Source organism: Hemitrygon akajei, chromosome 22 (assembly GCF_048418815.1).
Source record: "Hemitrygon akajei chromosome 22, sHemAka1.3, whole genome shotgun sequence".
Taxonomy (NCBI): domain Eukaryota; kingdom Metazoa; phylum Chordata; class Chondrichthyes; order Myliobatiformes; family Dasyatidae; genus Hemitrygon; species Hemitrygon akajei.
In genome coordinates, this window is record NC_133145.1 from 38,252,379 (window position 1) to 38,275,235 (window position 22,857).

The window sequence follows — 22,857 nt, forward strand, 5'->3', positions numbered from 1 at the left end:
CCCCCTGCCCTTCACGGGGGGCTTTGCTACTAAGTCCGGCAGAACTGTTTCTGCTGACAGGAGAAGGGACAAAGGCAAGTTACTAGCACCTTAAAACCTGTCACTTTGGCAGATGGGGCTCGTCAGCCATAGTCGGCAGCTCATCTAGGAGAAGGAAAATTCTGACCTCAAACCTCCACTGCCTTGTGGCTATACCTACTTATAAGGAAGCATTCAGGAGTAAACCCTGAGGAAAAATCCAGAGCTGGAGTCCTTAAAGCACTCTTACGTTGAGTTCAACACTAACTGGCAACTCCTGCGACGCTGCAGGTGCCAAATTATATTGGTCTCTACCCTTCCTTTGGATTGATCAGCTATGTGGAGGGAGGTAGCCTGTTAAATGGGCAACAACTTGCTCTCCATATCATACTGCCTTGGCTTGCATATCACATAGATAGCTGGGGTGCAACATTCATGGTCAGCCCCAACCAATGGAGGACCTCACGTGGATTGTTGCTTCAAAGTCCTATAATAGGAACACTTTCAGGACCAGTGTGGAGGTAAGACCACAAGACACAGGAGCAGAATTAAGCATTCAGCCCACTGAGTCTGTCACGGATGATTTATTATCCTTCTCAATTCCTGTAACATTTGACACCCTGACTACTCAAGAACCTGTCAGCATCCACTTTCAATATACTCAATGATTTGCCTCCACAGCTGTATATAGCAATGACTTCCACAGATACAGTACCCTCTGGCTAAAGAAATTCTTCCTCATCTCTATTCTAAATGGATATCTCTCTTTTCTGAGGCTGTGCCCTCTGGTCCTAGACTCTCCCACTCTAGGAAACATCCTCTCCACATCCACTCTATCTAGGCCATTCAATGTTCGTTAGGTTTCAATGAAACCTCCGCCCCCCCCCCCCCCCCCCCCCCCAATTCTTCTAAACTTCCGCGAGCTCAGAGCCAGAACTATCAAATGCTCCTTGTATGTTAAACTTTTCATTCCCAGAACCATTCCTGTAAACCTCCTCTGGACCATCTCCAATGACAGCACATCTGATTTTTGAATTTTCTCCCAGTTTAAAAAACAGTCTATTTCTTTATTTCTTCTACCTAAGAGCACGACAATGCATTTCCCTACACTATATTTCATCTGTCACTTCTTTGCCCATTCTCCTAATATGTCTGAATTCTTCTGCAGACTCACTGCTTCCCCAACACTAACTGCTACTTCATCTATCTTTGTATCATCCATAAATTTGGCCACCAAGCCATCAAATTCATCCCCCAACTGTCTGATATACAGTATAAATGAAAAGAAACAATTGCAACACTGACCCCTGTGGAACACCCTAGTCACCGGCAGCCAACCAGAAAAGACACCCTTTTATTCCCACTTTTTGCCTCCTGTGAGTCAGCCAATCTTCTATCCAAGGTAGTACCTTTCCTGTAATACCATGGACTCGTAACTTGTTAAGCAGTTTTATGAGTCATTCCTTGACAAAGGCCTGAAAATACCACTAAACAACATCCACAGAATCTCTTTTGACTATCTTGCCTGTTATTTCCTCAAGGAATTCCAACAGATTTGTCAGGCAAGATTTCCCTTTAAGGAAGCCATTCCAACTTTGGTCTATTTTATCATGTGCCTTTAAGAACACCAAAATCTTATCCTTAATGATAGACTCCAACATCTTTCCAACCACTGAAGTCAGGCTAACTGACCTATAAAATCCTTTCTTCTGCCTCCCTCCCTTCTTAAAGAGTGGTGTGACATTTGCAATTTTTCTGTCCTCTGGAATCATTCCACAATCTAGTGAATCTTGAAAGATCATTTCTAATGCCTCCACAAACTGTTCAACTACCTCTATCAGAGTCCTGGGGTATAGACCATTTAGTCCAGGTGACTTATCTACCTTCAGATCTCTCAGCTTCCCAAGCACATTTTCTTTACTAATAGCAACTTCACCTCTGCTTCCTGACACTGTCAGATTTCTGGTATATTGCTAGTTACTTCCATGGTGAAGACTGACAGAAAATACTTATTCAGTTCATCCACTATTTCGTTATTCCCCATTACTACTTCTCTATCATCATTTTCCAGCAGTCCAATTTCCAATTTCACCTCTTTTACTCCTTATATATCTGAAAAAAAAAATTTTTGGTTTCCTCTTTTATGTTATTGGCTAGCTGACCTTCATATTTCAACTTTTTCTCTCCTTATAGCATCTTTAGCTTCCTTCTGTTGGTTTTTAAAAGCTTCACAATCTTTTAATTCCCCACTAATTTTTGCTATATGTTCTCTCTTTTCTATTTATGCTGTTTTTGACTTCTCGCACAGTTGCTTCATCCTCTCTTTAGAATACTACTTTATCTTTGGGATGTATTTATCCTCTGCCTTCTGAATTGCCACCAGAAACACCAGGCATTGGTGTTCTGCCATCATCCTTGATAGTATCCTTTTCCAATCAACTTTGGCCAGCTCCTCTCTCATGCTCAACTGGAATTACTCAACTGGAATACTGATATATCTGATTTTATCTTCCCCATTTTATAACTCAGGGTGAGTTCTATCATATTGTGATCATTGTCTCCTTAAGGTTCCTTTACCTTAAGCTCCCTAACCAAATTTGGTTCATTTCACAACACTGAATCCAGAACTGCCATTCCCCTAATGGGCTCAAACACAGGCTGTTCTAAAAAAAAAACCCATCTTGTAAGCATTCTGCTAATTCCCTCTCTTGGGATCCAGCACCAACCTGCTTTTTCCAATATACCTGCATATTGAAATCCCCATGACTATATAACATTGCCCTTTTTATACACCTTTTCTATATCTTGTTGAAATTTGTATCCCATATCCTGCCTACTATTCAGAGTCCTGTCTATAATTCCCATCAGGCTTTTTTACCCTTGCAGTTTCTTAACTCTATCCACAAGGATTCTCCATTTTTTGATCCTATATCACCTCTAAGGATTTGATTTCAATGTTTACAGAGAGAGCCACCCCACCCCCCAACCTACTTGGCTGTCCTTTTGATCCAATGTGTATCCTCGAATGTTGAACTATGATTTTCTTTCAGCCACGACTCAGTGATGTCCTTAGCGTTGTACCTGCCAATCTTTTAACTGTGCTACATGTCATCTGCTTTATTCTGAATACTGCGTGCACTGAAACATCACAACTTCAGTCCTGTATTCATCAGCCTTTTTAATTTTGCCCCAATGTTACACTTCTACTCATCCCACTGACCGCAATTTTTCCGTATCAGCTGCCTGTCCTTCCTCACAGTCTCATTATACACTACATCCACTTGTCCCATCCTCAACCCAATAACTCCAGTTCCTATCCCTCTGTCAAATAGTTTAAATCCTCCCCAACAGCTTCAGCAAAACTGCTCACAAGGATATTAGTTTCCCTCTGGTTCAGGAGTAACTCATCCTTTTTATGCAGGTCATGCATTCCCTAAAAGAGATCCCAATGATCCAGAAAACTGAAACCCTGTCCCCAGAACCAATTCCTCAGCCCAATCATCCTATTCTTACCCTCACTGGCATGTGGTTCAAGCAGCAAATCAAAGATTACTATACTGGAGGTCCTGCATTTCAGCTTACCACCTAACTCCCTATATTCTCTCTTCAGAACCTCCTTCCTTTTCCTACCTATGTTGTTAGTATCAATCTGTTTCAAAATTTTGGCTGCTCACCCTTCCCCTTTAGGATGCTGTATACCCAATCCGAGACATCCCCGATGGCACCTGGGAGGCAAAATACCATCTGGGTTTCTTTTTCATGTCCTTGCACAATAAATGCTAGTTGAGTGCTATGGAATGTTAGAATTCATGTAACCTCACAAATATGTTTGTGATCAGTTCTATTATTTGATTTATTGCTTAAAAGCAGCAGTTTATTAAGATCAGATACAATTTAAAAAGTACTGGCACTCTTCAAAATCAGACTTATTCTGGTAAACAGTTGTGTCTCAGCTTGCAGTCAAATATGCTTTAATCAGTAGTGTGGAGCCATTGTGAGTAAGTTTTGCATATTCTGCTGCTGGATTAAATATATTCTTATTAGCATTCCCTCCTCCGTGCCAAATTTATCTGTTTTGAAAAAGTGAAAGCAGCTCAAATATACTACTCTTAGAACAATTTTCCTTTTGTTAATATTCCAAGTTCCATGGAACATTTTGAAATCAAAATGCCAGGTGTCTGCTTCAGTCCGTTAATTTCTATTCGACATTACTAAAACAGATTATCTGGTCATTATTACATTTCTGCTCATGGGAATTTCCTTTGAACAAATTGGCTGTCATGTTTCCTATATTAAAACGATGACTATTTTCATTGTTTTTGGAATGTCTGCCAAGGGACATGAAAATTGTCATGTAAGGGCAAATCTCTCTTTCTGCACAAAACAAGAACAAATTTTCTCTGTACTCAGGAAAAATATGTATTTCTTAAGGTTAATAAGCTAGAAAATATCAAGACATTGAAATACATATAGGATCATCTAATAAACACAGAAGCATAAAACCTTTGTATCACTATTAAAAACAGGACTGAATTTAAATTAAACTGCTCAATGTAGCTATTATTACAATAATTACACACAAGGGACTAAAATACTACAAGACTAATGTTACTCAGAGGGCAAGGACATAAATGACTCACATCAGAACAACTCAACTCAATTCAGAACTCCATAAGGATGGCTACTCACACAGCAATAAAGAAAATGCAGATATACTGAAACAAAAAATAGTGAATGTTGACAGAAAAGAAAAACTAATGGTCTTAATGGAAAGCGCTACAACTATTCCTTTCACCCACTATTCTCATAAACCTCCACTGGCTCGTATTGGAAGATATTAGCTTTACTCATGTACTGTGGTTTTTAAATATTGCCAAATGTTCTGATGTGAGTATGCTCTCCATGAATGTAGAAACAATAAGTTAATTGCAGGTTACCCACCCACCTCATTTTACACGCAATTCCCTCTCAGAACATCACACGTCACTGAGGAAATTTCAGTGGTTGACAGAACTCCATGCTGACAAAATTCAATATGTAAAGAGAGAACTAGCCTTCCTTCATTCAAGTTTGGGAACTGTCACCTTCAGACTAATTAACCAGAATAGTATCAGTTCTTGTCTCCTGTTTGACTTTTCAGGTCAGCATGGAACAGTCACGTTTGTGGAATGAAGTCTAAAGGACATCAAAGACTCATTTCCAAATGTAAGCAACAACCCCTTTTGATGCCATCTTAAGATGACCACCCAGTACTTTCCTCTATAACTACTCAATTCTTGCTCTACGTGGAGAGTCTACCACCCACGAGAAAATTTGATGTCTTCCCCTATCAGGGAAATTTTCTCATCAGTTATACAATAAGTGCACAGGCAGCCGACTACTTCTTGAAAATTATTAACATTCTCTTAAGACTGAGCTGCTTTAATAATGCTTTAGGATATAATTAATTCCTCTACTATTATTGATGCGTTCAGCAGTTAATGAAAACAAATTTCAAGTAACCCCAACTGTGTCAAATAAGAAATTGGAATACAACATTTAGGTAATTTTAGTAATTCAGCAAATGAATGATTCTTACTTGGCTGACAAAACAGCTTTGTAATTCCAATATAATTACTACCATAGTGCTTAAAATGAGCTATAATCATTTAAAGATCAACCATTCCAGCCTTTGTAAAATAAAATGTCATGGCTTCAACCACCGTTAACCTACTAATAAATTTGGAAACCATTATTCTCTGTTTTACAACTGAGTTAACAGCTCTCCCTTCAAGACAGAAACAATTTGGATCTGCTCAGGATGCAAAAACTTGCAAGGCTCATTCTCAAGAGGCAAAAGGGGTGGTAAATTACTTGTTAAATAGATTATTGTAGGAGGAACTGCACTCAGCAGGCTTAGAAATGATTTAGCCCTGGGAAATTCATTCACCAGATACCACTGCACTGGTTCTCATGTGTACCTTAATTCTGGATAATTTTCAGTTGAAAAAATTAATGGGACAACCTTCTGCGAAGGTGCTGATTTTAGTAAACTTTTAGCAACCAAAAGAAAAATACTTAATGGGGAAAAAAAGCAAGAATTTGATTCTACAGAGGACAGGGTCCCTAAAGGGCAACTCCTGACAAATCCCAGATTGTACTTGCCACTGTCTGCAGTTTGGCAACAAAACACAATGGCATCATGTATGTATACACTTTACAGGCTCAACCCTTATTCATGGTAGGAAGAGGTTTCACACATAATGAGCCTTGTAGAACAAGATTGAAGTTTCTTAATTAAGTCAGCTGAAAGACAGTCTAAGTAGTCTTCTGCTTAGATCCCTTAACCCCTAAAGAGTAGTGATCATCAAATCAAAGCATTAAAATCTAGCTCGGCAATCTTTATTTATTGTGCCCTGTGCCCAGTAGGGCCTCTTCAGCTCTCTCACCATTTCAGTGATTTTAGGCATGTTTCGGGTTTATAAACAAGTAACAAAGGATCTTCTTGTGTGTCACGGAAGCCTTCCAGTAGGGCTGAATTTCATTCCTTTGCACAGCAAAGCAGCATAGCGGCTGGAGAGCTATTTAGCAAGATTCATCACATTAACATGTCTATACGAAATCAAAGAGTACATTAAAACATATCCAAGTATTAATACCACACCAGGATTCAGAAGAGAACAATTAAAATAACAATAAACAATTATGTGGAATTGCTTTCCCTTGACCAATTTAATTATCAGATACTTGCCTCTCATCAAACTACCCTTTATTTTGACTTAAGCAGCCTTCTATAACTCCTGTGAAAATCTCAATAAACATAATCCCTCTTCTGCTTTAGTTCCTTTATAATAATGGTTCTCCAAACAAGAACCAATTGTTTTCTCACGTTAAGTCACAGTGTGAATTGCTTTAATTTTTCCGCTTTAGCAGCTGTGCAGGGTGGGCGACAAGGTGCTTGTAATAATGAGGCAGGGAAAACTGACGAGGCACCCAGATCTTGTGGTCAGGGAGCTGGAGCCCCACAGTTGCCTGGTGTCACAGAAGTAGCCTTCTAATTTTTTCTCATCCTACCAAGAGCCTTGGTAAAGGGATGCGGGGATAAAGAGGCTATCCAAACTAGCTTACGAAAGAGCAACAATCTCACCTTTTGCCGTTCTATACGCATGTATTCACTAGTTTCCTTTTTACCATCTACAATTCTATTTTTGTGATTTTTATTTGCCTGTCTACTCATTAGTGATGCCCAGCAACATTCAACAGACAAAGATTCTGTGTCAAACAAAGAAAGAGAGAAAAAAAAGAGGGGGACAAGGAATTCTCCATTCACTTCTGTAGGATTCATTAATATCCTAAACTGTTGGCACAGCCTAAAACAGTCATATGGTAACAAAGCGCACACTGACTCAGAGTCTGGGATCTTCAAATAAACTTTGTAGGCTGTCATGGCCACCAGGAAGCAGAATTAGTGCAATATTAGCTGACCTTCATTTTATTATTTCTTCAAACCTGACTGCTATACCCTGCTTACTCGTTACTAGGCTCCCTTGTGGAAAAATGTAAGCATTTCCCAGGCAATTCAATGCAGGTTTGATAGGCAAATAAAACCTATCCTGAAGTAATATTTTTCACCTATTATTACGCTGCTCTATTTTTCATTTAGTTGTAGACCAGTGTTGTAAAAACAATGCTTTAGGTTAATGTTTTCTTCTGGAACATACTACAAAAGACAGACTGCCACGATCAATCCAACCACAGTGTTGTGATGCAGGAAGAACAATAAGCTTTTACTTTCCAGCCATGACATGTTGAATTGCGATTCTTAATAATGCAAATTCAAAGTGAACAGCAATAGTGATCTGCATTTTCGCAACAGAAAGGAGGTGTTTGTTGTGAAAATGGTTAATTATCAAACAAAAAAGTATCTTAAATATCAAAGTATATAATTATAAGGTGCTAATGAATAAAGGTGAAAGTGGCAACAAGAGAAAATGGTAAAATAGACCACACCACAGTCATTCAATATAGTACTAAAAGGAAGACAATTTCAAGGGTCACATGAAAGATAAAGGAATTTTCAAATACACATGAATTACCTACAGTAAATCTGTTTCTTCCTTTTTGAATAGAAAATAGTTCTAAATGTTTCCAATGCAAAAGAATTTAGGAAAATATCTAATTATAGGCACCATTAATAATAGATAGCTTTGGCAGAAGCCATGTGCTCTTGGAAAGTTAGACTGCCTGGGTGCAGGTCACTTGCGTGTGTACTGGTAACAGCTGCTGTGCCCTCACAGAGGGCAAGGAGGTGAGAATTACTGTCAATGAATCCTCACTTAGTGTTTGAACAGCTGCATATGCAAATTACATCATAAAGCAATGGCTTCTTCTTTTGTAATACAAAAGACTCCAAACAACAGTACATTTACAAATACATTCAACTCCTAAACACTGCTTCTGATAGACAAGTGAGGGAAAGGGAGGACATTCAAGGAAAGTCTAATAAAAGACAATATAATGCCACCTGGTGGAGTGAGGGGTCTATATTAAATACATCTGCATACCACAAGAAGTTGACTTCTTATCAACCAATTTGACACGTCTTGTTTCATTCTGAATTCTGGAGTCTGTTTTATCCACTAAATGTGTGAGGTCATCAATGATTTCTGCATGAAAAGGAAAAGAGAAAAAAATATTAGTTTTCAAGTTGCTGTTTTGTCAGAATCCCAGATCGATGAAGGATGAAATACGATTATGGCAAGAACGGTGAAATACAATACGGTCACATTGGTGCTGTTGGTGAAACAGTAAAGCAAAGTTCAGCTAAAATATCAACACGCTACTGGAGGAATAACAGAAGAACATTGGGTTTCAGTGTTCTGAAACCTGAAGAAGATTGAGTCCTGAAGGAGAGTCTCAGCCTGAAACGTTGCCTGTTCATTTCCGTAGATGCTACCTGGCGTGCTGAGTTCCTCCAGCATTTTGTGTGTGTTGCATCGGGTTTCAATAATCTTCTCCATTTACACTTACTAAATACTTTCTGGAGGTGATCACTGGCTGCTGTGTTTGCATTAAGGTCAGCATTCATCTATTTTGTATTATTATTATTCATTACAAAGTCGTCAGCTTGTACTTTTACTTCCAAAGTAAGACACTAGCTAAAAGGATTAATCTTTAAAATTTTAAGAAGGAGGTTCCTACAATTCAATTCTATTCTGGAATCAGAAACTACAATTGATAGGAATTAACCGTGCTTTAGAAGAGATAAACCTCCAGGAGATGTGCTAAATTTCAATGGTTTTATTTATCCGGGAATTAACCAAATTTCTCTGATAATTATAGGAAAGAAAACAATTCAAAACGACCACAGTGGTGTACATATTCCTATCCAAATATTTGTAACCTAAGCAATATAGTAATATTTGGATCTAGGATGGATCCTTGCCTGAAGTAGAGAGAATTAAGTATGATAATTGAAGCTATAGTTTGGCATGAAAAGGACTTAGCTAGAAAAAAAGCAATGTACTTGTAAGAGTCCAGTATTTTCATCATTTAAAAAACATTTTAAGAATCAGTGCACAAATGTCAGAAGTAAAATTCTTCACAATGATTGTCACCTGAAGTAAACTGTTCTGCATTCCTCATGTGTAATATTTACTTTGAAATCCATGTCTTTTGGATACTTATTTCACTAGGTATTTGAAGACAGACAGCGGGTGTCAACATCTCTTAAATGATTCAGGAAGGTCATGAAAATATCTGATCACAAATCACTCCATGGTGAACTAAATCTACCTGCAAACAACCAGTGAGCTAACTTACAGACTAACCAGCTGTTTGATGCAAGCTATTTCTTAAAGCCATTTGTGGATTTCTTTTGCCCCAGGGAGCAGACTGACAAGAAAATTCTACAATGAAATGTGGACTAGTTCCTAGGGTTAGACATTTGTTTTAAATTGATTGCTGTCGAAACTTTTTACATATTTATATGCAGAGACTTCAAATTATATCCAATCATGTAATTGTCGGTGAAGCAAATCCAGGATAAACCTCCCCCCCCCCCAAAAAAAAGCAAAAAAAAACTTACAGTATGTGTGTGAATATTTGGAAGTTTTTTGTTTTAAGTTATTCTGACACTGCTAAATTCCTATCCAAATTCACTGATAATTAACTTCTGATTTCTATACTGATTGGGATCAGTATCAGGTAAAAGACTGTCAGGTCATTGTTTATGATATTGTATTACCATTGAACTTATAGTTACAAAAAAACAGCATGTTTGTTCATAGTCTCTACATTTGCAATATTCTAATATCTACTTCACAGCCAAGACAAAAAGCAGAACTGTCAGACATTTAGCACTTTCAAAGTGCACATTTTAAGCGTTGACTGTCATCTGTAACTACAGTGGGAGGTAGAATTGTAGGTGGTTTGCATACAAAATCAAAATCAAGCCACTTGCAAAGCATTTTTTTTCCAGAATGCATTTGTTGCTGAGTTCTGGGGGTGGGGGGGGGGGGGGGGGATGACCCATTTATTTCCATTCTCCATCCCTAACAGTAAGAAATAAAATCTGCTGGTCACCACAGTCATAAAAAAAATCACATTCTGCTTATACAGTGGCATGCAAAAGTTTGGGCACCCGGGGGTCAAAATTTCTGTTATTGTGAACAGTTAGGTGAGTAGAAGATGAAGTGATCTCTAAAAGTCATAAAGTTAAAGATGAAACATTCTTTTCAACATTTTAAGCAAGATTAGTGTATTATTTTTGTGTGAAAAAAAAGAAAGGAGCACCATGCAAAAGTTTGGGCACCCCAAGAGATTTGAGCTCTCAGATAACTTTTACCAAGGTCTTAGACCTTAATTAGCTTGTTAGGGCTATGGCTTGTTCACAGTCATCGTTAGGAAAGGCCAGGTGATGCAAATTTCAAAGCTTTATAAATACCCTGACTCCTCAAACCTGGTCCCAACAATCAGCAGCCATGGGCTCCTCTAAGCAGCTACCTAGCACTTTGAAAATTAAAATAAATTATGCCCACAAAGCAGGAGAAGGCTATAAGAAGGTAGCAAAGCGTTTTCAAGTAGCCGTTTCCTCAGTTCGTAATGTAATTAAGAAATGGCAGTTAACAGGAACGGTGGAGGTCAAGTTGAGGTCTGGAAGACAAAGAAAACTTTCGAGAGAACTGCTCGTAGGATTGCTAGGAAGGCAAATCAAAACCCCCGTCTGACTGCAAAAGACCTTCAGGAAGATTTAGCGGACTCTGGAGTGGTGGTTTACTGTTCTACTGTGCAGCGACACCTGCACAAATATGACCTTCATGGAAGAGACATCAGAAGAAAACCTTCCCTGTGTCCTCACCACAAAATTCAGCATCAGAAGTTTGCAAAGGAACATCTAAACATGCCTGATGCATTTTGGAAACAAGTCCTGCGGACTGATAAAGTTGAAATAGAATTTTTTGGCCACAATGAGCAAAGGTATGTTTGGAGAAAATGGGTGCAGAATTTCATGAAAAGAACATCTCTCCAAACTGTTAAGCACGGGGGTGGATCTATCATGCACAGGGAACATTTCACTGGTAGAGGGAAGAATGAATTCAATTAAATATCAACAAATTCTGGAAGCAAACATCATACCATCTGTAAAAAAGCTGAAGATGAAAAGAGGATGGCTTCTACAACAGGATAATGATCCTAAACACACCTCAAAAACCACAGTGGACTACCTCAAGAGGTGCAAGCTGAAGGTTTTGCCATGGCCCTCACAGTCCTCCGACCTAAACATTATCGAAAATCTGTGGATAGACCTCAAAAGAGCAGTGCATGCAAGACGGCCCAGAATCTCACAGAACTAGAAGCCTTTTGCAAGGAAGAATGGGCAAAAATCCCCAAACAAGAATTGAAAGACTCTTAGCTGGCTACAGAAAGTGTTTACAAGCTGTGATACTTGCCAAAGGGGGTGTTACTAAATACTGACCATGCAGGGTGCCCAAACTTTTGCTTCGGGCCCTTTTCGTTTTTTGTTATTTTGAAACTATAAAACATGGAAATAAAAAAGTAATCTTGCTTAAAATATTAAACCATCTTTAACTTTATGCCTTTTGAAAATCAGGTCATCTTTTACTCACTTAGCTATTCACAGTAACAGAAATTTTGACCAGGGGTGCCCAAACTTTTGCATGCAACTGTATGCATCTTTATCTCTTTAATTCTCACTTCACAGGAACCATTGTTTTCATACTTCCAATGCACATGTATAAACATATCAACAACCAAACCAAAAAAAATGGTTCTGATTTAAAGTGTTTCACAAATGCAATTGATTAATCCTACAATACAGTATAACCAACACTTTGCAAGATACATCTCCGTGGGGGGACCACCTTCTAAAATTTTGATGCAACATTATGAATATATATCTCATGTTGTGTTAAGCTGTGAATCAAATGTTCATTGAATGTCCTGAAGTTTTCCTGAACACACCCATTTTGTATATTGAATAAATAAATATAGCTTTACAATTGCTTTTTGTAAATCTCAACCAAAAGATTAGAATACATGCAAAATGCAGAATGTGCAGAGATCAGTGCAAGCACGATACCGAGCGACATAATAATGTTGATGGCTACAAATTCCTCCCTATACCAGTTTCAGACACGTAGGGCAGTCTAAACATGCATTCCGCCAAGAGAAAAAAGTCTTGAAACATTGACTCATAGTTGACCCCAACTTTTATGTCAAGTTTTTGCATATTCTTACAAAAATACTCAAAACAGACCAAAAAATACAGAGTTTAATGAAAGTACCTTCAGTTGACCGGATATAAATTCAAACCTTATAATATCCTGTATTTTCCTACAGTTCTGGAAAAACTCCAGCTAACTAAAGAGAAACAACCAAGGTTTTCAGCAGTTTGCCTGAATGTTTTACAAAACAGTTACTGAGAAAACAATCTGACAGACTGCATAACCACAAAGCAAGACTAAACCAAAAGGTAAGAGCAGGATCAGTAAACTCTTCTAACCTTAGGCATCAACAAGTATGTCATCACTGTTTTTTCTACACATGCTGGATGCACTCTATAAAACCCACTTATTTAATTTGCATTTGTTCTGATTTTCCCATCCGAAGTAGTTAAACATTACTGCTAATTTCTATCTGAAACCATTTCAAAAATTAAAACTTAAAAAGAAAAAAACAAGAGATATTCTGTAGCGCTCTCTCCTACTCCTTACATATCAACTCAGCTTTCAACTGCACTGGAGGTTTAATGACAACTTGTGAGGCCCCATCACTCTTGTGTGCTTGGATGCACAGGAAACTGCACAATAGCCTGGCCAGTGGAAGGGCTAGTCATCTCATGTTTGCATCAGAAAAATGTGCTAAATACTCCCATCAAAATTCAGGGTCTTTTCGTTGTCAAGGACAAAGAATGAAAAGCATGCTTGGGAAACAGCTTATTTCATTCGCCAACAGCAAGCAAACCTAAAATAGATGATAGAAATTCACAGAAGTTAACCACTGCTCTTTACAAATGTTGGTTTTCAATTACTGCTCTGCTATTAAGCCAAAATCATCCCCTTCCTCAATGAAACAGAATGCAGATTAGGCAAAGTGTATTTCTCAAAAGGTGGGACTTAAGGCAAAAACATCTTTTTTGACGTACCACACTGCACCAACTAGTGAAACACAGATCTCCTCCCTATACAGACCCCCAGGACATGCCTCCATAAACAATTTGAGGTTTCTGAGTTGACTGATGAGGCCAATGTAAGAACCACCTGAATGTTGTGGGTGAGACAGGTGTGCTTAGTAGGTTGGGTAATTGGTGTTCATCTTCCATTCTTTGCATTGGGTTTTTGTGTGTTCTTGACAAATGTCAGCAAGGTTCTCACTACTATCCTGAATGCTCCTCCTCCATTTTCAGTGAGCTTGGGCCATGGATTGATCTGAATCACTCGGGATGTTAAATTTTTCAAAGTTTTAGAACATCCTTAATTTTTCTACCCCTCGCTCCACCTGCTATAATGAACACCTGTTCCAGGAGTCAGATAAGGATGTAAACAATCTGGCCCACTCATCACAGTAGTTAGCATGATAGGGCCCTTAATTCTACAGATCTTGACCAGGGAGAAGAGGCCAACCTTGGTTCACTTAGTCTGTGAAGATACTGTGGTGACAATGAATGAATGAAAATCATGTGAATATTGATTCCTCATGTTTGTGAAGGAAGTAAGAAATAAAGTCAATTCAATTCATTGCTTTAAGGTGCTTTATGAATATATAGTCCGTGTCTCAGAAGAGTACAGGAGGGCAAGGATCATAACTGTATCATGGACTATAAGCTTAGGGCTGAGTTTGATGACTTCCTTATCAAATATTTTTCTTTTCACTTTTCTACAGATGGACGAAAGAGCTGTGCTGGTGCTCAGAAGGCCGTGGTGAATTTCATCATCGTCCATATTCATTGATGGATGGCACACTAGATATTGAAGGTAGTCTGTGTCTTGTCATTGACCTATCTCTATAATCGAAGGGTGGCGCTGCTCAATGATCACTATTTGTTATAATGATCACTATTTTGCAGTTTAAGGCCCATCCTCTCAGTGGATTAGTAGAAGATGACATGGAGTCTGGCATATGTGCATACATGCATGCCACAAAGTGGAAAGCGGATGGATTATTGGAAGAGAGGGGGGGGCAGGGTGGGATGAGGAGAAACCTGTGGGCAAAGAGTGTGTGTGCTTGAACCCCCTCATGGGCTCAGTGTTTCAGAGCATGTACAATGACACTATCTATATGAGTTCTGAAATAAATTTGTTACTCAAACAAGATCTAAAAACGACATTTAAATGTGTGCAATTAAAGATGGATGCTATGATTTTCAAAACAGGAAAAAGATTGATTTTATTTAAATATTTATATGCTTCATGTATTATGGCTTTAAATGAATGTTCTTATTCAGGTGTTCAACTCTCTCAAGGGACAAAGCCTATTATAGCCATCCTAACTGTGTATTCTTAAACTACAGGGAGGGGATTTCCTTTCCTATTGTTTCCAAGAGCACTAATAGGCACAAGGCCACCAAAGAATTATTTCTGGCCAAGGAACACTGTCAATTGTGAGACCTTGTGTTTTTCTTTCAGTTTCTTCTACAACAGTTGGAATTCATCAAAAACATTTTACTGTCAGGGAATCTTCTCATGTTTTTTTTTCCCATTTGCACTAGTTTAAACACACAGATATGTGCCTTTTAGCTACCCAGGTTAATTATTAGTGATTATTATAAGCAATCTGCTAAAATGTTCATAGAATTCTTAATTAAAACATTACTTTTGGTACTGCTTTTAAATCTTTTTCCTGCGTTCATATAAAAATATCAAGATAAGAACAACATGTAGAATCCGTGTGTGGTTTCTTTTGAATACATTGATTCAGATTACTAGATACAGTCTTGGGCAGTCACACACACTACGATTCTCAATACCCTGACAGTTCCACTAAATGCTCCCTTGAATCACTCCTGCTCATGGTGTCTGCACAAAGCACTTCCTCCATGAGCTACCTTGACAACAACATACAGGGAACAATGGGTTGTTGAGTCTCTGCATTATTACATAAAAGCTTTTCTGGAACACCCTGTCACAAGCTATTTGTCAGAAAACACATTTATATCAGAACATATGCACAAGTAAAAAAAAGTGAAATCATCTAGACAGGATCCTGAAGTGTGTTTTTTTTTCCACAAACAAGTATCTCCATTGCCAGAATGCATCTGTAGCTGAACTACTTCTGAACAAAAGTTGTAACCAGTTTGTCTCTAACATATAAACTATTAACCTTGGTATAATTTAATTCTGGCACACAGTGTTATTGTGATGACAGACATAATATTAAGATATGGAATATTAAGCAATGAAATAACTGCTAATTTTACACCAAACTTGTAAAGTTGATATATTCTAAGTTGACACTTTAAGATTTAACTGCTCTCTGCTGAGTCCTCAGACAAATAAGATCTATCACACAACCTAGGAAAAAAAGAGAAGCAGAGTTATCAGGCAACCAGTATCTCATACCACATTCTTGTTTATGGAAGCTTACTTTGCATCGATTACCTGCCACATTACCTATATTACAACAGCAGTTACAATTGAAAAAGTACTTCATGGATTTGTAAACCACATTGACATGCACAGAAATAGACATTACTGATGCTATGTAAACAAAAAATATTTCTTCCTTCTTTGTAAAACTCTTCTTGCTGAAGTTCTGGTCTTCATAAACTGAAACTCAAAACTCGCCCATTAAATCACATTACTTCCTGCCCTTGCAATTCTTTATTGGCTGACTGTTCTCTAACATCATCCTCACTTCTGCCAAGGCCTCAGCCTTTCATTCAGCCTCACAAACCAGGACAAAGCCCCTGCTCTTCTGCAGCTTCATTTTTTTTTGCCTCCACTCCAATGTTTACTTTAGCTCATTCTCCTTTCTTTTCACCTTGCAATCTCTCTTACTCTAAATCTAACTACTTGTTCACCCTCCTGAGGCTCAGCCATGCCATTCTGTACCTGAACATTCTTAGGTTAGCCATTTAAGTACAACTTGTTTAATAATATTATTAAGACTTCATCCAAGCAGATGTATTGTTCTTAGTATTATTTGCATTACAGTATGCAAAAGAATCATTTTGGTCACTTTATACTTACAGTTATCAAATATTTGCATTGACATTTTATTGCTGACACCCTTCCCATCTTAGATTTCTATAACCAGTTACTATGGCCACCAAGGCACAATATTAGAGCAAATCATTGACTAAAAAGAGATAACTGACAATAGACAAGAAATCTAAAACAGATGCTCACTTTCCTCCCAGGAACGAATAAAATCATTATGTTACGAAGGTATTTTCTCTGGTTTGCAACGTGGAAGAAAGTCAAGTTCAAATAGAAATAGAAATATAATACATATAATACGTATAAAAAGGGCAAGCATTCAGAGGACACCTCAACCAACAGTACACTGATGATGTCTCCTCAGGTGGTGATGAAATGTTTACAACAAAATTGCCAAGGTTGGAGAACAATTCAACTCAACCATCGACCACCTGAGCTAGATATTTTCTGAAGTACTTCCAAATATAATACAATTCATTGAAAGCAATGCATAATATAGGTATGCCACTTCACTCATTTTTTACACTATTACTGTTTGAAGATTATGAAGTGAAAGATCTGAAATGTCTGTGAAGGTGCCTGAAAGACTGGCGAATGAATATGGACGCAGCTCCGATCTATTAATAAAAAGATAGCAGTACAAGTAAAATAGAACACATTCCTTTTAAAGTCAAGTGATAAATGGCTGGATCCAGCAATCAGAAGACAAATACATGCAGAAATCAGGTGCAGTATCAAAACATAAGTAGCCCTTCAGCATCTGTGTGTATGTTTGTACTTGAAAGCAGAGCAGCGATTATGGACAAGACTCAATCAAGCACGTAGATGGAACATGAACAGGAAAGTGTACAAAAGGAACAATTCTTCAATTTCACACACTGCCATTCTATCAAAGTAGTTTTTGAGTCAAACTGCCACACTTCTGCCTGCTTCAATACCACTTGCTATATTCTCTTTCAAATAAAATACAAACAGCAGTTGCAGTATGCATACCAGCAGAGCTTTCAACAAATCGCTGAAAAGTATCATAATATAGAAAAGCATATTTAGAAGCAGATGAATTTTCTCTCAAAGGAACTAAGATCAAAGCCTCAGTTCATATTGCCCTAATGGAATTTTACTTCCAAAATGTAACCTGTACTTCGGCAAGATTCTCCCTTTTGGAAACACTATTACTTATTACTAAAGAATGAAACAATATGCACAGCAATGCTGAGAGGATTATTTCAGTGGTGGTGCAATACAATTAACAAATGCACAATAAGGAGACTCTCCTACTCCATTAATAACTGAACTTGCATCTACAGTATCAAACGCAGTAAATTTACTAGTTGTTAAAAGATTCGATTTGAACATATATACAAATTTGATTCATGCCTCAAGACTTAAAAAATTACATTAGGATCTGCAAAGCTTCCAGTTTACTACCGAAAGGTTTTGTTAAATATCAAAAAGAATTACACTTCCGAGTTTCAAATAAACATAAATCAGAGGATAGCATACACAGGTCCAATTCAACCTATCATAGTCTGAACAAATGAGAAAACTTCACACCAGATTGCTCCTGAAATTCTCTCAGCTCAAGATTAATAGCAGAAAACAAACCATCTTCAAACCACTCCACCCCTCATATCTGGTTCAATGAGACCAGAGAAGGTAGAAAAAGAAAACATATGCAAAAATAGTATAAAGCTTTTGAGATATCAGAGGAAGGTACATTACTATACCAGGCATTGCATTAAATTTGCCTTCCTGCTAGTTTCTTATGTTCTTATGAAAAATCATACCTAGTTTAGGAAATTGAGTGATAAATAAGGTCTTTTAAAAATAATTTTTTAGGACCTGCACTTCACCAGGAAAGCCAACATTCATTTTCTATCTGTAATTGCTTTTCAGAAGGTGGTGGTAAGCTGTCTTTTTGAGCTATTACAGCCATTTTGGTGTAGGCACTTCCACAGTGAGAGTGTCTTCACGATTTAGACCCAGTAGCAATGAAGAACCAGAGATAGTGAAAATATCAAGCAGATTTTTGCATCATCATTGGGGATGGGAGAGATTCCAGAGGATTGGAGGGTTGCAGATGTTGTTCCCTTATTCAGGAAAGGGAGTAGAGATAGCCCAGGAAATTATAGACCAGTGAGTTTTACTTAAATGGTTGGTAAGTTGATGGAGAAGATCCTGAGAGGCAGGATTTATGAGCATTTGGAGATGTATAATATGATTAGGAATAGTCAGCATTGGCTTTGTCAAGGGCAGGTCATGCCTTACGAGCTTGATTGAATTTTTTGAGGATGTGACTAAACACATTGATGAAGGAAGAGCAGTAGATGTAGTGTATATGGATTTCAGCAAGGCATTTGATAAGGTACCCCATACAAGACTTATTGAGAAAGTAAGGAGGCATGGGATCCAAGGGGACTTCGCTTTGTGGATCCAGAACTGGCTTACCCACAGAAGGCAAAGAGTGGTTGTAGACGGGTCATATTCTACATGGAGGTTGGTGACCAGTGGTGTGCCTCAGGGATCTGTTCTGGGACCCTTACTCTTCGTGATTTTTATAAATTACCTGGATGAGGAAGTGGAGGGATGGGTTAGTAAGTTTGCTGATGACACAAAGGTTGGGAGTGTTGCGGACAGTGTGAAGGGCAGTCAGAGGTTACAGCAGGACATTGATAGGATGCAAAACTGGGCTGAGAAGTGGCAGATATTCAACTCAGGTAAGTGTGAGGTGCTTCAGTTTGGTAGGTCAAATATGAAGGCAGAATATAGTATTAATGGTAAGACTCTTGGCAGTGTGGAGGACCAGAGGCATCTTGGGGTCAGAGTCCATAGAATGCTCAAAGCAGCTGCGCAGGTTCACTCCGTGGTAAGAAGGTATACAGTGTATTGGCCTCCATCGATTGTGCAATTGAATTGAGGTGCTGAGAGGTAATGTTGCAGCTATATAGGACCCTGGTCAGACCCCACTTGGAGTACTGTGCTCAGTTCTGGTTGTCTCACTTCAGGAAGGATGTGGAATCCATAGAAGGGGTGCAGAGGAGACTTACAAGGACGTTGCCTGGATTGGGGAGCATGCCTTACAAAGACAGGTTGAGTGAACAGCCTTTTCTCCTTGGAGTGACGGAGGATGAGAGATGACCCGATACAGGTGTATAAGATGATGAGAGGCATTGACTGTGTGGATAGTCAGAGGCCTTTTCCCAGGGCTGAAATGGCTGCCACAAGAGGCCACAGGTTTAAGGTGCTTGGGAGAAGATAGAGAGGAGATGCCGGGGTAAGTTTTTTTTTACTCAGAGGGTGGTGAGAGTGTGGAATGGGCTGCCGGCAAATGTGGTGGAGGTGGATATGTTGGGGTCTTTTAAGAGACTTTTGGATTGGTACATGGAGCTTAAAAAAATAGAGGGCTATGGGTAACCCTAGTAATTTCTAAAGTGGGAACGTGTTTGGCACAACTTTGTGGGCCGAAGCGCTTGTATTGTGCTGTAGGTTTTCTATGTTCTATGCTTATGATTTCCAATTGGCAGGACAATACTTAGGTAAGGGGAGAGTGTTACCTCACCTATTCAAACTATTTGTCAACAAGAACAACAATTTGCTATAACAAATTGCTATCAACATAGAAAAAGATCATTTTGCTGAAACTGTCAACTAGGGAATGAACCACTCTCCTTTCCAGCTAATTTAGAGCCATTAGAGCACTTCCCCAACTGCATAATTAACAACATGATCAACATGTATGGGCACAAAGTCATCTACCACTTGGCAATGTAACGTGTTGAATTTCAATGTCACCACACCAATGGTTTTAAAAACTGCTTCATTTTCCTTACGTTGGATAAAAAAAAACGAATGATACATTTGATACACTATGTATTATTCCTAAAAAAATTTAACATGGTCCATTCACATGCAACAACATTTTTTATTTATGTGTTAGAGTTCACCATGGAATTCTTACATAGAGCACGTACAAAGATACGGAATAAAGGCAGATTGACACAAAAACCTCAGATAGTGTACATTACTACAAATCAAAACAAATAATTAGAACAGCAGAATAATGACTCAAGTTAGGAAAACCAGTTATCAACTACTTTGAATGAGAGAGTAAATTACTTAATTTCATTTTCCTCCACATGCACTGTCACAAACACTGAGCACTTACAATTCTTAAAACAAACTTAATCTCTCCTGGCAGGCTTGATGACGAAAGAATTCATCATCACTGATGTACAATTAACAAAATTTGTTAAATTTGATACCACTTTTGGGACACACTGAAACACAGGGGCAGTTGGTGCTCTGTACTACAACCAAAATATACAAATTACTAAAGCTCACATCTTTAGAGAACAGATGACCTGATACTCTTTTATAATCAAATTCAAATCTGAATGTAGGAATCAGAATGCATTCAAAATATTTATTGCATTAGCAAATGTCACATAAATGAAAAAAGACAGAAAATACTGAAAAAATTAACTTCCAGACAAAAATCAGAATCGAGTAGCATTTACTGCAAGTAGAATTATTTCATAAGGCAGTGATGCATTGGGAATATCCAATCATTTAGAATCAAATTTATGATCAGCGAGTTGCTTGTTGTCTTTCCTCTCTCGCTGTGAAATGGAAACATCTCTTTCTCCTTTATTAGGGAGAGAGAGAACCTGTGATATGTCAAATACCGGGTGAACACGTAGTCCTTGGTAGTCTGGGTCTTTGCTGTTGCTTTTGCTGCACACTTGAGTGTTCAGTGGCAGGTGCCAAAGCTTTTTTTTTGCCAGTGGGGGGAGTGGGGGATCGTCTTTGGGGTTCTAACATTTAACTGCCATTCATTCTTTGGGGCACTCCTCTGTTTTCGTGAGCGGTTACGAAGAGAAAGCATTCCAGGATGTATATTGTATACATTAAATGTACCTTTGAAACCTCTGAAACCTTGGCATCTATTATTACTATATAACGCGAAATCTGTCATTTTGTGGCAGCAGTACAGTTGAAAGACATAGAATGATAAATAATACAAATAAATAATGGAAAGTAAGCAATAATGAGGTAGTCTTTTCAGGATTCTGATAGAAAAGGGGAGAAAGCTGTTCTAAATCATTGATTGTAGGTTTTCAGGTTCCTATACCTCCTCCCTAATGGTGGACACGAGAAAAGGGCATGTCCCAGATGGAGGGCATTCTTAATGTTGGTTGCTGCCTTTTTAAGACACCACTCTTGTTCAGGACACTCAGTATGTGAATTTAGCAGACATCCATCCTTTGGGATTTCAGAGGTATTATGCATGAATTTGAAAACTCACAAGTTTCCAAGGTAGCTGAAGTGGTGACAAAACACAGTATCCACCTCTCTCGAACATTTTAAAATAAGTGTAAAAGTGTCACAGTATTTGAAATGTCAGCTCAAAAATCCATGGGTTATCCCATGGCCTGTGCTGAGTCAGCTAGAAAATAGGGAGGCTTAAATGAGTCTTTTGTAGAATTTGGTTGTGGTGGAAATTTATTCAGGATTATATGGATGCCAGTTCTGGAGAGGGAGCTGCAATGTCTACTGCTCTCAAGATCAAATGTAATGGTGCGTAACTGATGCCTGCAAAGCCAAGCCAAAGACAATTTACCACCTTTAAGAAAAATGCACTTAGATAGATACGGATGACAAGGTACAAGAACCTTAGATAAAGCGAGACATTATAAATTTAGTTGGTGCGTGGCCAAGTGGTTAAGGTGTTGGTCTAGTGATCTGAAGGTTGCTAGTTCAAGTCTCAGTTAAGGCAGCCTGTTATGTCCTTCCAAGGCGCAACTTCAATGAACAAAAATAGGAGAGCTAAAGCTGCCCATAAAATGACCTTAACAAGTAGGAAAAAAGACATGGCATTTTATACTTATATTAGAAGGAGGTTTGCTGGGGAAAGGGCAATTCCATTCAAGGACAAAGGTGGGAATTTATGTACGGAGCCACTGAAAGTGGGTGAGAATATTAGTGATACTTTAGAATATCCACCAAGGAGAAGGACATGGGGTGATGGTTATATCAGGAGGAACATGCTGATATTCTATTTCACATTGATATTAAGGAAGGTGAGATGTTGGGTGTCTTGACAAGTTCCCAAACTTGATAGAATCCATCCCATGATATCAAGTGAAGAAAAGGAAGAGATTACTAGGGCACTGACAGAGAC

General features: G+C 38.4%; 1 protein-coding gene across 2 annotated transcripts in view; it reads right to left on the reverse strand.

The window, feature by feature from the left end:
• The window catches only part of stx8 (syntaxin 8), a 184,129-nt gene that overhangs the window by 42,842 nt on the left and 118,430 nt on the right, over positions 1–22,857 (reverse strand). For both annotated transcript variants that reach the window (XM_073026020.1, XM_073026023.1), the window contains exon 7: positions 8,562–8,663. In XM_073026020.1, the coding sequence (XP_072882121.1) occupies positions 8,562–8,663 (102 nt within the window). The remainder of the gene's footprint in view (positions 1–8,561; positions 8,664–22,857) is intronic.